The sequence below is a fragment of the Ptychodera flava genome, chromosome 15 (assembly GCF_041260155.1).
Source record: "Ptychodera flava strain L36383 chromosome 15, AS_Pfla_20210202, whole genome shotgun sequence".
In the NCBI taxonomy this organism is placed as follows: Eukaryota; Metazoa; Hemichordata; class Enteropneusta; family Ptychoderidae; genus Ptychodera; species Ptychodera flava.
The window spans coordinates 27,339,005-27,355,872 of NC_091942.1; the positions used below are offsets into that span (position 1 = coordinate 27,339,005).

Consider the following 16,868-nt stretch of genomic DNA (forward strand, 5'->3'; position numbering starts at 1 on the left):
TCCCTTTTAAGTATACCGGATGTAAAAAGACAAACCTGTCTCTGGTTCAAAACTTCTCCCTCAATTGAATGGACAAAATCATGAGCATTATTACTGATATGTAAAGCAGTGAAATATTCCAGCCACGTTTTGTGGTAAAAAAAGCAATGGCGCTGCACTTTGACTCTGGATATTCCAGAATCTTTCACAAGCAAACCTAGATTTAGCACTGTTTCACTAAGACCATCTTCGTCAATCATCATATTATCTTTTAAACAAATATCATATGCGTAATGAGCCAACCTACTCACTCCATTATCTACATCCTGGGGTACTTTCTTATTAACAAGTGGCTTGTCATTCTTACAGCAATATCTCTTCAACACACAATCCAAAATATCTGTATAGATGTCTGTCATGTTACCTGTGGGAATATATTTCCTCTCTTCCCAAAGCAAGCAGACAAATGTTATATGTAATGGATTACAGAGCAAATCATATCTTTTGTGACTTTTTGTTAAATCATCATTTTTTTTTATGGAGACGTGAGCATATGGATATGACATATGAGGTGGTGGTTTCACATTCTCTAACTTTAACTCCGAGATAAGTGTCTTAGCTTCTTGTTGGTTTCCCACAAGAGCAAAATACTTATCTATAAACTTAATGGCATCTCTTGTAGTAAAACCTTCAATTCTGAAGTGTGCATGACAGTTGTCAAGAGAGCCATGCAACCCAAGAGGCCGAGTTGTTATGACAATTGTGCACTCGGTCAGAAGATTCTCTGAAATAATAGCAGGAATATCTGACTTTTCTCTGGATATAGATGTCATTTCATCTAATCCATCAAAAAGACACAACACTGAATTTGGGTTTTGTTCAATATAATTGTAGAGTACTTCTTTTGTTATTTTGGAATCCTCAGGAAGTAACTGATGGAAAATAATATCAGATAATCTCTTGTTATCAGAAATATGTCTCATTTCCAAAAAAAATAAAAGCTGAAATCGTGGTAACTTTTTGCATGCCCATTCATAAGCTAACTTCCTACACAATGTTGATTTACCCATAGCTGGAGCTCCTTCAATTGCTATTCGTCTGCAAGATAATTCTGCATCAGTGATCTGGAAAATTTCAAGCTCATTTTCGATGATAAGTCCTGGTTTCATCCGCCACCCTCTGTTGGTCTTTATAACTTTCAATCGTGTGTAGATTTCTGTGAGACTCATGGACACGCCTGTATTCCAGGGAATGGGCTTGAAGTCTTTGTAATGTCTTATATATTTGTCTTGCAGGTACTTCTGCAACCACTGTATGTTTTCTGGAAATTAAAAAAGAATATTGCATTATTGCTGCACCAGTTACAAAACATGTCAAATAATGATCTCACATTAAATTGCCGGGGCAGGGGCAGATTCTTGTGGCTTATTGCAGTAACGTGTTCTGTAGATGCACATGTTCCGAAGTGAAATATTGCTTTCAGTTACAAACAATTTCTATACATGATGCCAGAGATCTACTGATAGGGGCTAAAAACTTAAGTATTGACATATTGGTATTTTGACAAGTGAGGAAAACTGGTCAACATTCTTATGCTAGATAGTTACTTCAAAAGAGTACCTGTGATGTCACATGGCTGAATAGGACTAAGCCGTTCCACAAGATCCTCTCTATAAGCATGCTTCAGTAATTTAACAAGGAGTGATCTGTCATCTGCTCTTATTAGCCTCCTGTCTAGTAATTTTTGAAATAAATCCATTGCTTCATTGATGTTTTCAATATCTGTATTCTGTATTCCCATTGACTTTGTATTTTCACACAGGAATTTCATTGTTTTAAGTTCATCTGCAAAATATAAAGTGCAAGAAAATGATCATTCTTATGGTTATGTAGGTCATTTTCCCCCACACTCATCATGACCTGAGTTCAATTAGTCTAGAACATTCTCAAGGTCACTGCCCTTAATGACCTCACAACCTTGAATTCAATTAGTCATGTTTGGAATGTTCTGGAAATTTACTGAGTTGTGCAAGAGAGATAATTTTAGAACAGTAATTAGCATGTCAATAAAAGTTCTAGATTGTTCTTATATGCCCTTATGTAAGCACATGGGTATAAATAGGGACGTGCACAGCTAGCAGTCAGACATTTTGGGATCGTGTCTCTTGTGTGTTACTTCAAGTCTTTGGAAACTCCAGCAGTATTAATTTCAAGACTTCAAGACCTTCACTGCCACGCTTGATTTATACTGTGGACTTTGTGCAACTTCAAGCCTGCAAGCCAAAGGACTGTTCATTCACCGACTTACTGTTACAACTCTGAGACTGGAGCTTTGCCGTCCCAGCTGAGATAAGTAGTCTGTACACGTTTACAGTTTGTATTCTATCCCTGACTTAGCAATTAGTTTTATTTTCGTAATAAATTTCGTTTTACACGGAAACTGCTGAGTTCACCCTTTTGTTCGTTTTCTGCACGTAACATTATGGTTTCTAGAGAAGAGTGCTACGGCATATGTAAAGTAGTTTCACGGTGAGACAATTTCTAAATTTCACGTTAGCCAGGGCTCTGTTTTTCTGAAAACATAATAGTCGCACCAGCGGCTAAGTGACTACACACGCGCAGGTGCAATATATACTGTGCGAGTAACCGAAAGTGTACCCGACTATAATCATGGGCGCCGTCATGTTTTTTGAGTGCATTGTTAAGAAACTATTACGACAAATGCTGAGTACGACCTCAAGTTTTTAATATACTTCTGATCTCTCATTATGAAGCTCTTTGAGGGAGTAAAGTTCTCATCCAGTCCTACTTTTGTGAAAATAGTAAAATTAATACATAATATGCTATGACTTTGACAATCGCGTCTGCAACGTTGACAGCCGTTGGGGCATATATTTTGAATCATCGATTCACATCCATGTGACCTAGAGCAAGGTTTTATGTTTAGCAAGTGTTCACGAAATCGAGGATCAATATAAAAAATTTAAGATTTTCCCATACAGTTAACACGGAAATGTTGGCCATTTTCAATTTCGAGTTATGGAAATATTGGATGTTAGTTTTTCCAGTACAAAATGTTGCAAGAAGACCTTTGACTTTTATTCGTTAAGTCCTATTACAAAAAGTTTCAGCATAAGTTAAGTAAGTCCTTAAAGTTTGAGGCACATACAATTTAATTAAAGATATAATTATTAAATATACAAAGTAGCATTCATTGACATTGAATTACATGATTTGTCAATACAAGTATATCCCTGTATCGTCAATAAACATACACGTTTCTTTGACTATGGTCAAGTCCTTCATGATATATCCCTCATTGTTAAACTGCTTAATAAGCAAAGGAGCCGTATCATTGACAAGAAATAGCTAAATGACCTTGAATACAGTCGCGCCTTATATAATCAATATAAGCACAGATAATCTTCAGATTTCACTTTGTCATTCCAAGAATATATGACTTCAAGGCCATTAAAGTTGCATATGGATCAAAATTGTCGATTTTTTTTCGTAAAACTAAAGCAAATAGACCATACTACGTTGAAGTACTCTTCTTAGCTAAGCCTCTTACTAATCCCGACACACAAATACGTTCAATTGATACGTTGCGGCCGCCTAGAAAAGCTGTTTTGTAAACAAACTTTCAAAACAAAAACATTGGCGTTTTCTACTGTGTACGTGACAAGTACCACCAAGAGTGATGACGTCTCGATAGAGTTCACGTTTTGGGGTAGCCCTGCGTACGATGCTGTGTGTTCCGCTACAGCGTGAGCGGGGCGATTAGCTGTAGCGGAACACACAGCATCGTACGCAGGGCTAGTTTTGGGGCGATGTTGACACGATGACAGAACTTGACATATATTATGATAATTAATTGTAAATTTTGCGTTTGCCTAACTTTGGTAGCATCACAATGTTTCAGAAATATACATGTAAGTATATCGATATGATAAAGTACAGCTCTACAAAAGATCGTGTGATTGATTTTTCTCACCCATATACATGTATGTCAGTGCCGCGCCGTGTGCACCCAGTGTGTACGTTCGATCGATCGAGCGTCCAGACCACGTACACCGATCTGGTTGTGTTCACCGCGTGCCTGACAGCGTTTCCGCAATCCTCTCCCCGTTGCATGTTGTTACATTTTTCATGTTAAAAGGCGAGGTATCTGCACGCTATATTTATTGGAAAGCTTTGCCCACTTCATTATCATCCACCACTGCAGAAGTTCGGCAACTGTCTTGCCCCTCAGTCTGGTCTTGCATGGCCATGTCAACGCGAAGATCGACGCGTCGTAAATGAGACCATGCCATTTATGATGGAGACTGCAGTTTTTCTTTGTTTCCGAAAAATGCATATTTGACCTGAAGGATATAGATTATCAATTAATGCTAACAGATCTAAGTTATTTCCTTGCGGAGGGACTACGGCCCGGTTCACATTACAAAGCGTGGGGTCCGCACGGTGTTAGTAGGTCGGTGTTGCCCGAGGAAACACCGCTGGCTAGCGAAGTTGATCATCACACAGTGGCGACGTTGGTGTTTTCGCGAGAAACTGTAGACACAGTCGACAGTCTGCCTCCTCGACGTGGCCGTGGTGCAGTAGTCGCGTGTTCAAACATTGTTTATTTTGCCGACATTTTTTGCTAATTACTCCAATTTTTACTAGGCTGAATCAGTCAGCAGAGACCCAGGGCACGGGCAGAGACCTGACCGCTTGCCCGTAGGAAGGCTAGCTAGGCATGTTGACACGATGTTGCAATTTCGCAAAGCGTTACCATGGACCAAATACGCATGCGTACATATTCAAATAGTTAAAATGACGTTTCAAATTCTCTGCTTTACTCTCGCAAACAGTACGTACCAAAACAACAATTTATTCGGTAAATAAATTAATTTACTCAAATTAGAGCCATCCCCGTGTTCCTGTTAATGGTCGAATCTGCAAATGAAATTGTTATGGATTTTTCTAGATAGTCAAAACTTCGAAATATGAAGGTCAATTCTGACCATATTGCAACTTTAATTATACAAGCAACATCAATTATGCAAGCAAAACCAACAAAAACAACCATTTTCGTCTTTGCTATTACCAAACAGAATCTACATACCATGATTTATTCAGATCTATGCAGCCATTCTTGATTTGAACCATTCCTTGTAAAAGTTCATTAAATATGCAAATTTACAATTAACTTTCATTTACATCTTAATATTTTTCTGTGCTGTTATATTTTTGTGTGATTAACATTTGCAGAATGTCTCATATTTCATGCCTACTTTCTTGATTTATACCTTTTTCTAAAATCATTATGCAAGTTATTGAAAACCATGCAGCTACATTCACCATCAACCTATCATTTCTTGCCGTAACAAAAGAGAATATTGTACCAAATTTGATTCCAATCCGATAAACTGTTCATGAGAATTAATCTTCTCCATAGGCAGCAAACCAGTGTCACATAGATAAACATTGGTAAGATCATGAGCATGCATGTGAACACTTAAGCTAAAAGTGGCCGTCAGGAACAAATTATTCATATTATGTATGTCACTGTACATTGTCTTCATATTAACTGATCTATGTAGCAAGCATTAAGATTCTGGTAACGAGAAAATTGCACAAAATTATTGTCCGATGAATGCATGGCTATATCAAATGTGTTACGGTATCGTAGCAGAGGCTCATACAGTAATTGTTCTTGTACCAAATTTGAAGGAAATTAGTTCAGATACAGCCAAGTAAAGGTGCTTTTCATCCATATTGGATCATTATGGGGTGAGAACACCATAATCGCATAAGAAAGACCAAATAATGACATAAAAATGACCAAATCACCAAATAATGGCATAATAATGATGAAATAAGTTCCAAATCAAGACATCAATGCTGAATAATGTCAAAACAACCGAATTACCAAATAAGTTCATAATCATGTCAAAATAATATCCATATAATGATCAAATAATTGCAAAATAATGGCCAAATACTGATATAATTATCATTAAATCACCAAACAATGGAATAATATAATGAGATAAGTTTAAATAAAGTTTTCAAGATAATTTTGGCGGTGTTCTCACCCCATATTCTCACCCCATAGATCATAGTGCAATTATTCTTGTGCTAAGTTTGAAGAAATTGGTCGATAAAGACATGTCAGAGAAATATTGGCTCAGGGTGATATTGGCTAAGGGTCCCCTGGACTAAAATTTAGATGACTTCATAAAACCAGATTTTGCACCACTATTCTATACAATAGACATCAAATCAGGTCCAATAATCGTCATCATTCAAGGTAAACTGTGAAATTTACCAGGTCCAAGGAACATATAGATGATGACAAAGGCAATGGGGCCATCTTGAACCACGAAATAGTGGTGGTACCAGGTGTCCGGAATGGGTAAGCGTACCCTGCCAGCTAGCCGCACCCGTCAAGATTGACCCAAAGCGACAAATTCATTGTTATTTGGTGAATTCACCAAATTACTTTTGTGAGTCAAAATTTGGTATGCTGTCACTCATCATTTGAGAAACAGACAGGTCATATTTTGATACAACATCTCCGTATCTACCGTAGAACTTCTTAAATGAATTCACTAATCTACTTTCTGAGAATCCTTGCCTCACTAACTTTTGAGCTAATAGGCTGTGTCTAACTCGAAAGTCTTCATATGAATGGCATGCTCTACTGTATCTGAGGAGTTGTGAAATATACACACCATAAGCTGGAGATGATGGTATATTGCTCGACAAAAAGGGAAAGTTTATGATTTCAAAATTGAAATCGTCTCTTTTGTCATACAGCTTAGTATATAGTGTATTATGTCTAATTTCAAACAATACATCTAGTTATGATGCCGAGTCCACACTTTCAGTTGTGAATCATCTGGTAGATGTGGTGCTTGCTTGCAAAAACTACAAATTATGTGTGGTTAAAAGCTAATAGCCTTGACATATCCTGTTGTTGCTATAATGAAGTTTAATTGGTATCCTATAAAGTACATTTAGACGATTGGAACTAATTTGGGATAATGGATCAACATATTTTCAAGTTTTTTAAAAGTGTTAGGTGTCCTGTAGCTGAATGTGGCAATATTACAAATTACTCATAAAAACAATTGTATAATGTATAACTTAAAAGAAAAGCAGATAAGTTTACATATGCAGATAGAACCGACATTACTTCACCATCCAATTATCCCAAATTAGTTTCAATCGTGTTATTAATGTCCTGCCATTTCACTGCTGAGAAAACTGATCTAGTTTTCATACCTTGTCTCAATTCTCGGCTATCCTGGGGAGCAACTCGATAAATTCATCATGCCTTTGTTGTTCGCTTCGGTCTTGGCATGTATCATTGATATCAGGTGTACCTTGTTCAATTGAGGAGTGAAATTCAAATATTATGATCACGTATAGGAAAATTAAAAACTTGTAAAATTCCCTATACAGAAACAAAGTGCATCGGTAATAGTACAGTCCAACGTGCTTGAAATTATGCATCCATATAAATCAAAAAGTAGCTTAAAATTTTAAGCTATTTTACTTTGCAAAAAATAATGAAGTCTTGGCTTGTGCATTTGATATGTGTAAGATTATATAATAAATTTCTTCATTCACACAGAAAATATTCACGACTTAATGGCCGTGTCACCTCTCATCTTAGACTCGGGGTGACATAATCATTACGTCACTAATATTTGCCTTCCCAAAATATATAAGGAACTTTCTAATATTCTCTGCCATATATCATGTCATAGTACCTGCACTTGATGATGCGTCTCCTTCATGATGCGATGAATGTTCAGATAGGGGCACACTACCAGATGTCTCTCCGACGTTCTTCGTGGATGTTTGGCTACTTTCAAATACATTACGAGAGACATTTTTGCCATCATGGCTGTGTTGATGGTTCCCTTCATTTGTTCCGTGTTGATGAGGAGACTGTAACTGTTGATATGAGACGGGTTGTTCAACATACTGAAATGGCATTTCTGAATTTTGATGTTGTTCAAGTTGCTGTTCAGGATGTAGAAATGTCTTTCTCTGTTGTACTGAATTTGATGCCTGGTGAGCTTGTGGCTGGGCAAGATATGTGATTGAGATTGTTGAACATTCTCTACCATCACACCTGATCCTTGTTGTAGATATTGAGATGACGTACCTATATCTCCATAATGTAGTCTTCCTGTTTCTTGTTGAGCTGATGGCTGGCCCTGCTGTAGCTGATGTTGTGATGGTAAATACGATTGTTGAAACTCTGTCCAGCAATCATGTAGGATCCTTGTTGACAGAATGCTAGGGCTGATTGATCCTGTCCATGTCTTGTCATGTCCACTGTCTGCAGAAGTGATGGCTGAACCTCTGGTGCAGGCATTTGTTGAGGTAGATATTGGTGTTGTTCAGGCATGAATCTATTCTTGGCAAATTCCTGAGACGGATGCGTTTTTGGGATCTTCTGGATGGTATTTCAGAGACTGGTCTTGTTCTTGTGCTGACATGTATGTGTTGGTTATGCTGAAATGTAGGCGCAGGATCATGGCCTGCTGGAGATTGGACTTGATGTATCTGATGTTGTGACTGAAGCCATATTCCATAATTTGATGTTTGCAAAGCTTCTGGTGAATGGTACTGCTGTTCAGATGCAGATTCATATATACCAAGATTCACTGCCTGCTCTATTGAAGGCTGGCCCTGAAGTGATTGATTTGGAGGCAGGTTTAATGATTGGAGAGTTTGTGTAGGAAAGACTGGTGTTGACTGGTGTGGTAGCTGTGATGGTATCCCAGGATTCACTGCCTGCTCTGTTGAAGGCTGACTTTGATGTAGGTGATGTGGAGATGGGTTTAATGGTTGGATATTTTGTGTAGAAAGGACTGGTGTCGACTGTTGTGGTTGTTGTGGTTGTATCCAAGGATTCACTGCCTGCTCTGTTAAAGACTGGCTTTGATGTTGGTGATACTTAGGCTGGTTTAATGGTTGGATATTTTGTGTAGAAGAGACTGGTGTTGACTGCTGTGGTAGCTGTGGTTGTATCCCTGTATTCACTGCCTGCTTTGTTGAAGGCTGGCTTTGATGTGGGTGATATGGAGGCTGGTTTAATGGTTTGATATTTTGTGTAGAAAAGACTGGTGTTGACTGCCGTGGTAGTTGTGGTAGTACCCCAGGATTCACTTCCTGCTCTGTTGAAGGCTGACCTTTAAGAGGTTGATGTTGAGCTGGGTTTAATGGTAGGACATTTTGTATAGAAAGGACTGGTCCTGAATGCTGTAGTAGCTGTGCCTGTATCCCAGTATTCACTACCTGCTCTGTTGAAGGCTGGCCTTGAAGAGGTTGATGTTGAGATGGATTTAATGGTTGAACATTCTGTGTAGGAAAGACACATGTTGACTGCTGTGGTACCTGTGGTGGTATCCAAGGATTAACTGCCTGCTCTGTGGAAGGCTGACCTTGATGTAGGTGATGTGGAGATGGGTTTAATGGTTGGATATTTTGTGTAGAAAGGACTGGTGTCGACTGTTGTGGTAGTTGTGGTTGTATCCAAGGATTCACTGCTGCTCTGTTAAAGGCTGGCTTTGATGTTGGTGATACTTAGGCTGGTTTAATGGTTGGATATTTTGTGTAGAAAAGACTGGTGTTGACTGCTGTGTAGCTGTGGTTGTATCCCTGTATTCACTGCCTGCTCTGTTGAAGGCTGGCTTTGATGTGATTGATGTGGAGGCTGGTTTAATGGTTCGATATTTTGTGTAGGAAAGACTAGTGTCAATTGCTGTGATAGCTGTGGTGGTATCTCAGGATTCACTTCCAGTTCTGTTGAAGGCTGACCTTGAAGAAGTTGATGGGGAGATGGGTTTAATGGTTGGACACTTTGTGTAGGAAAGACTAATGACTGTTGTGGTACCTGTGATGGTATCCCAGTACTCACTGCCTGCTCTGTTGAAGGCTTGCCTTGAAGTGGTTGATGGGGAGATGGGTTGAATGGTTGGACGTTTTGTGTAGAAAAGACTGGTGTTGACTGCTGTGGTAGCTGTGGTTGTATCCCTGTATTCACTGCCTGCTCTGTTGAAGGCTGGCTTTGATGTGATTGATGTGGAGGCTGGTTTAATGGTTCGATATTTTGTGTAGGAAACACTGGTGTTGACTGCGGTGGTTAGTAGTGGTAGTACCCCAGGATTCACTTCCTGCTCTGTTGAAGGCTGACCTTTAAGAGGTGATGTTGAGCTGGGTTTAATGGTTGGACATTTTGTATAGAAAGGACTGGTCTTGAATGCTGTGGTAGCTGTGGTTGTATCCCAGTATTCACTACCTGCTCTGTTGACGGCTGGCCTTGAAGAGGTTGACGTGGAGAGGGATTTAATGGTTGGACATTTTGTTTAGGAAAGACTAGTGTTGACTGCTGTGGTACCTGTGGTTGTATCCTTATATTCACTGCCTGCTCTGTTGAAGGCTGGCTTTGATGTGGGTGATATGAAACCCGGTTTAATAGTTGGAAATTTTGTGTAGGAAAGACTAGTGACGACTGCTGTGATAGCTGTGGTGGTATCTCAGGATTCACTTCCAGTTCTGTTGAAGGCTGACCTTTAAGAAGTTGATGGGGAGATGGGTTAATGGTTGGACATTTTGTGTAGGAAAGACTAGTGTCGATTGCTGTGATAGCTGTGGTGGTATCTCAGGATTCACTTCCAGTTCTGTTGAAGGCTGACCTTGAAGAGTTGATGGGGAGATGGGTTTAATGGTTGGACATTTTGTGTTGGAAAGACTAATGACTGTTGTGGTACCTGTGATGGTATCCCAGTACTAACTGCCTGCTCTGTTGAAGGCTTGCCTTGAAGTGGTTGATGGGGAGATGGGTTGAATGGTTGGACGTTTTGTGTAGAAAAGACTGATGTTGATTGCTGTGGTGGCTGTGAGGGTATCTTAGGATTCACTGCCTGCTCTGTTGAAGGCTGGCCTTGAAGTGGTTGATGTTGAGATCGGTATAATGGTTGGACGTTTTGTTGGAAAAGACTGGTGTTGACTGCTGTGGTAGCTGTGGTGCTATTCCAGGATTCACGCCTGCTCTTTTGAAGGCTCTCCCTGGAGTAGATGATGTGGAGATGAGTTTAATGATTTGATAGTTTGTGTAGAAAAGATGTCTTGTGTGGTAGCTGTCGTGACTGACTGTCTTCCCTCTGAGGAATTCCATAGCATCTCTGACAAGTTATAAAATACTGTGAGCTGGACATTGTGACAACATAGAGCTAGAAAATGTTGAATTTGGAAAATCAATGATAGGATTGAACTACAATTTACTGTTGTCTTTCAAAACCTTAGAATTATATATTCACAGTAAATTAAATTCACCAAAGAATATTAAAACTTGTGCTTGTTTTTCTCTATTGTAATGATTTTGATATATTGGTCAATAGCTCTTGTGACACATCTAGGTTTCCATTCTTGGAAAGTCGCAAAATCTAAAGTTTGATTGGTTTTAGACTCACTTCTTCAGTTGAAGGCTGTACTTTCCCGGCCAAAAATCATAGTTACCAAAAAAAAATCACTGAAAACGAAACTACAAGACATTTGGATGCTGCCGTTTAAGTTTAAAGGGAAGTTCACCAAGATTGATTTGTACATATGAGCTAGCTTTGGAATTGCTTATTCAGGAAAAGCCATTTTCGCTATTTATTACCCGCGCACTTATTTACAAAAATGGACAAAAATTTTGAATCATGGAAAAAAGCGTCAACCTGTTAAGTAGGGACCATCTTTCAATGGGTATGGCATTGTCCGCTCACTCATATTCACACCAGACTGTGCGTATTAGTATAACAATTGCTTATATTGTTCATCCTTTGCGAAAATGGTTTTTCTATATTCAGCATCCCCAAAGCTAGCACTATGTAAAAATTAGCCTTGAAGAACCTCCCCTTTCAATGAACATTGGCATATATCAATCTACAAGAGTGTCAAGACGCTCAGAAATATTTGCGTGATTGGATTTTAGCAATAGTTCCCAGAAAACAAAATTCTGGGTCGCAGTTGATTGATCACATTTATTTGTTGTCTCAGCCAAAGGGTACCCATCTGAAAATTAGAACCATCGTGCTATCAGTAAAAATATTAAACTGGTTCTTCTCCGAATTTGCTAGACTGAGGATAGTAAGCCAGTGTTTGTGTTAAACCCTGAATTTACCTGGAAGTTGTGCTGCTCCATTTTAGTTGTCTGCTTTTTTCTTAATCGACTTTTCCTCTTATACTTCTCTCATTTTTTCACTTGTCTCTCCTAAAATTCTGTCATACGTTGTCAGTGAATGCAACCTCAAAAAGAGCTGTGAACAAAATGTGTAGTGCAAGCCAATATAAAATGTAGTTTGGAATCCTGATATTGTCAAATGACCATGTAAGAATGAGATCAGTGTGCATTATAATTTAATGTCCTGTATCTAAAAATCCCGCCCATGGTACGGTATCTACTATATGGATGATATACACAGCATGATGTCTGATTCTTTTGACCTTTTTAATTTTCGCGAGTGTGATATACGTAATTTTTCGAAGTCGCACTTTCAGATTTCCTTGTCAGAAATATGTTTTACATCAAATATGAATGACAAATATATACAGCGTAAGAGACACCCCAAGCTATGATGAGATGCGATTCTAAGCTCATATACCATACAAGAACATAACAACAGCTGACAGAAAGTGGCTTCAGATTCTGGTAGATATCTCGGATGGGCTGGTATATGAATAGAAACTAAGTTGGTTCATCTACACGCTCGCGGGGATAAGATCGGCAAGGGATAACCAGATATGAACTGAAAATGCTCACGTGTTTCAGTATGTATTTGCAGTTGTCTGTAAATTTAAACTTTTGCCACGTGTTTGCAACTTTATTGAAAGTGTTACGATCATCATGACCACTACTCACAACAAATTAATTCCAAAGGTCATTAAGTACACAAATCTGTAATTAGCTAAAACAAAAATAAATTTCTTTGACTGCTGTCATTGTATCATCACTTTATATAGCAAATGTAATTGCCTTTGGTCAAGTCCTCCAAGATATATATATGCCAAACTGGGAAATCTCATTAGATATGCAAATTAAAATTAGCTGACATGAAAATGCAAGAGATCATACACTAATACAGCATGATTGTCTCATCAATATACATAGCAAGCTTCATAAACGTCTTTTAGAGTCCTTACTGTCTTATATGTCTTACAGTGTTAATTCAGTGTATCTTCAATATACATATGAATTTCAATAATTTTCTATCATAGTACTTTCAATGTACATACCAAGTTTCAAATTTGGTCAACTCAATCAACATATATACAGTATCCCTAATTAGGAAAATTCATCGAATATGCAAATTAGGAATTGTTTAACGTAATGCTTAATGACTATCAATAATAGTTTATTCAATTTCCATAGTAAGTTTCATTAACTTTGGTCTTCGTCAAGTTTCGTCTATTTTGATCAAGTTAGTTCAGATATATATCCCTAATTGGGAAAGTTCACTAAATATGCTAACTAGCAATTCACATTCATGTCACCCCTTTATGTTTGTCATGGCGGATAAATCTTTGTGTGATCAACATTTGTAGAAAATATCATCCAATTCTGTGCAGCCGTTCTCATTGTATGTCTATTCTTTCTAAAGCAATCGATTATACAAATGAGCATGAAATATGCAGGCCATACCCACCAAAAACTAATTAGTTCTTGCCATTCTCAAACAGAGTGTATGTACAAGATTTGATTCTGAACCGATAGGCATTTCTTGAGATATCGTGCCAACAGACAGGCGCACACACAGACATACACGCAGACAGAAAGACATCGCTGCGACATTAACTCACTTGTGTTAACATGCGTGAGCTAAAATGTCACTGTACTGCACAGGTCAAAGTACAACATTTTCACATTTCCCATATTGTTGGTATAAAATATCGCAAAACTGGAGACTGTGTTCCCTTTAGCAGATTTTAAACTTTGATTTTCTTCAAGTTTTATGTACACTGCATTTATATGTAACAAGTATAACAGGTGGCAACATTGCTGAGCACATTAAATTCACGCCGAAAAGGATGTGGAACCAAACAGGAAATGTGAGAGCTCAGAGGTTCTCCGTTTTGAAGTTGTCATTTTTGATTTAACACATTAATAAAACATTAAAGTCTTCATTTCATTTTCAAGACTATAAATAACCAATTTATGCAAGTTACGCAAGTAGTTCACTTCTTGATAATGAGTAAGACGGAAGACAAATTCAGAGACATATCCATATCACGCTTTGCCATGCAGCTGAGGTAATTCACAATGGCGTAACTCTGAAGGTCTAAAGATTGGTGACGACGATGGAGGGACTGAAGCTGCAGTTTTATGTATTCCCTGGACCAATAATTGATAAGACCACCTGTTAAGGTAATAATACACGATAACATTTTCATTACCTCTGTCCTCATATGCTCACGAATATGCTGTATTTCTCTAGCGTTGGGCAACGGTGTCCGCCATCCTTCCGTTGCCTCCGAAAGGGCCTCATAAAGTTATTTACAGTTCCGTCAAAAGCCCTAGACTGTACTACGCTTGCGCGCCTGGCAATGCACCGATATCCGACGGAGTGGCGCTCTAGCCCACGCTAGAGCGGCGAAGGATTCTCCCCAAAATCTCAAAGCTCGCCAAATTTACCAAACTCCGATCGTTATATCTAAGTTTGATAAGCCTTTACTGTGACTGCTAGGTGTTCTTTCCTCTGAGTGCGATTTTTTACGTTTTCTCTGTTTTCCTTTCCGTCATAACTTGTGGCATAGACCGTAGGTTTTTCTCTAGGGTCTATACTTTTGGCAAATGTTTTGCCGTGTATGTTTTATATGTGCTTCTTCATTTTTGGCATTTTTGTGTCTTCTGTTATCTCAAAGGGGTCGCAGAGTTGTTGTTGTTGTTGTTGTATGACTATATCGTCCGGCCCGCACGGTTTTGAATTGGTTAGGTCGCCGTAGTATTGTATCGAGGGAGGGTACTGCCCGAGGTAAAATCCATTGCTAGCAAAGTTGGTGTATAGGAATGACTGTAGATCAGAGTTTTGGAGGGTCTGTGATTTAGCGTGTTACTGTAAGGTAGAATGGGCCTTTAGAATAGATACTCAGACTTTCAAAATTTTCAATTACTTCTGTAATCAACAACTTGTATTTGGCTTATTTATAAACTCTAGGACTATGTAAAATTTTCGCCGCCGTATTGTCCTAATCGAATTTGTTATTGTCCCGGTGGTTCAGTGAACACGGGGATGGTTGGTGTCTTGATTTTTAATTATTGGTGAATTTATGTAGTAATTTTTTTTCTTGCTCAAAAGCCGTGTCTGTCCAATTTAAATCTCAAAGGAATCATGGGAAGCTTAGGGACTGGTCAGTTTCTTCATCCTGGGGGGGCGGTGGATTCATGGGGGGGGTCACCCTGTTTTTGACTTTGGTGATAGGGGGGCACCATGTTTTTGATAGGGGGGGTCAGTGTGTTTTTGAATTTTGACACAGGCTCATCATTGCCTAAATGCTAGTGTCAGCCACAATTTCATCATTCAGTTGTATTTTTCGGCGCGCCCTTCGGGCGCGTAACTTTAATAATCAGTCATATTTTTAGCACGCCCAACTTAACATATCAAGCATACATACATCAGAGATATCTGTATGTTCAATATTTTTCAGCGTGCTCTTCAAGCTCATTACTTTCATATATCAGACATTTTCAGCATGCCCTTCAGGTGCATGACTTTAATATACAAGGCATATATATCAGAGATATCAGGATGTTTCATAGCCATACTTTAATAAATCAGAGATATCTTGATGTTTGCAAAGTGAAAGTGTACATTATGAAATCTGCATTTCATATGAAAAGGATGACAAATTCCTGATACTTTTCTGTTCTCTCTATGAGAATTCAGTATGAGAAAGCAACATGCACAAATATTTCACAATATATATTTGATATAGTGACTTATTTTAGAGATAGAAAAATGACAAGATATCTTTCCTTCTCATTGATGCAATTATTTTCCTTTGTGTCACAGGTTTTCTGTAGAAAAATGCTTTTTTATGAACAAAATAACAGTTAAAAAGGCAGTTTTTGTCATTATTAGCTGTGCTTTTATGGTTTCAATGTTACAAGAAAAGGTCCTCTCAGACACTGTACACATCAGATTTGGCTAAAAAAGCTCTCTATGGCTCCTCAGGAGATTTAATTGGATGGTTGGCAAGTCTTAACACCCATCAAAGTTTTTGATTCACTGCTTTTTCCTCTTTGATATTAATGATTGACATCCATTTCTGTACAACAGTTCAGGACATCTGGTTAAGCATAGAAAGTGTGAAATACATTTACAGCTCATTCAAAATACAGCTCATTCAAAATGTACTGTATTCAAACTTTAAGATTGACACTTTGAAATTCCTATCTTACAACTGACATGTTAACAATTTCATTAAAACATAGAATGACTATTTAAAATAATATAAATATATATGTAAAATATAATATATATATATATATATATAATATATTATATAGTATATATATATATATATATATATATATATATATATATATATTATATATATATATAATTTATGTCCACCTTTTGTTTTACCTATGTCGCGCGCCGGGGGGGGGGGTCACCCTGTTTTCAAAATTTGGAATAGGGGGGTCACCCTGTTTTCAAAATTTGGAATAGGGGGGGGTCAGCCACTTTTTGACATCGGCAAAAAATAATCCACCCCCCCCCCCTCCTCCCCCCCCCCCAGGCCGAAGAAACTGACCAGTCCCTTATGGACTTTGTCAGGGGCATATTGTCTTGATTTATTTGCCTTGTTCACGGCAATACTTTACCGCACTGACA

The 16,868-nt window shown here is 38.3% G+C and overlaps 1 protein-coding gene across 1 annotated transcript; it reads right to left on the reverse strand.

Annotated features, from left to right (window-relative positions):
• Positions 1–7,260: 7,260 nt before the first annotated feature.
• On the reverse strand, positions 7,261–16,817 carry LOC139150763 (serine/threonine-protein kinase Wnk-like). Its single transcript, XM_070723159.1, has 5 exons — positions 16,789–16,817; positions 10,663–11,058; positions 9,884–10,308; positions 7,746–9,572; positions 7,261–7,355 (listed from the first exon to the last, which is right to left on the reverse strand). Exons 1-4 carry the CDS (start codon positions 16,815–16,817, stop codon positions 8,311–8,313), a joined length of 2,112 nt encoding a protein of 703 aa, XP_070579260.1. The 3' UTR covers positions 7,261–7,355; positions 7,746–8,310.
• Between the last annotated feature and the right edge of the window lie 51 nt (positions 16,818–16,868).

Excerpts from the sequence above, each read along its gene's own strand:
- LOC139150763 (XM_070723159.1), bottom strand. The coding sequence starts at position 16,817 with ATGCCCCTGACAAAGTCCATAAGGGACTG. Across the intron at positions 11,059-16,788 it reads ACAAAGTCCATAAGGGACTG|GGAGAGCCTTCAAAAGAGCA; the intron begins GTCAGTTTCTTC and ends CATCTACTCCAG. Across the intron at positions 10,309-10,662 it reads AGCCTTCAACAGAACTGGAA|GCCAGCCGTCAACAGAGCAG; the intron begins GTGAATCCTGAG and ends AACCTCTTCAAG.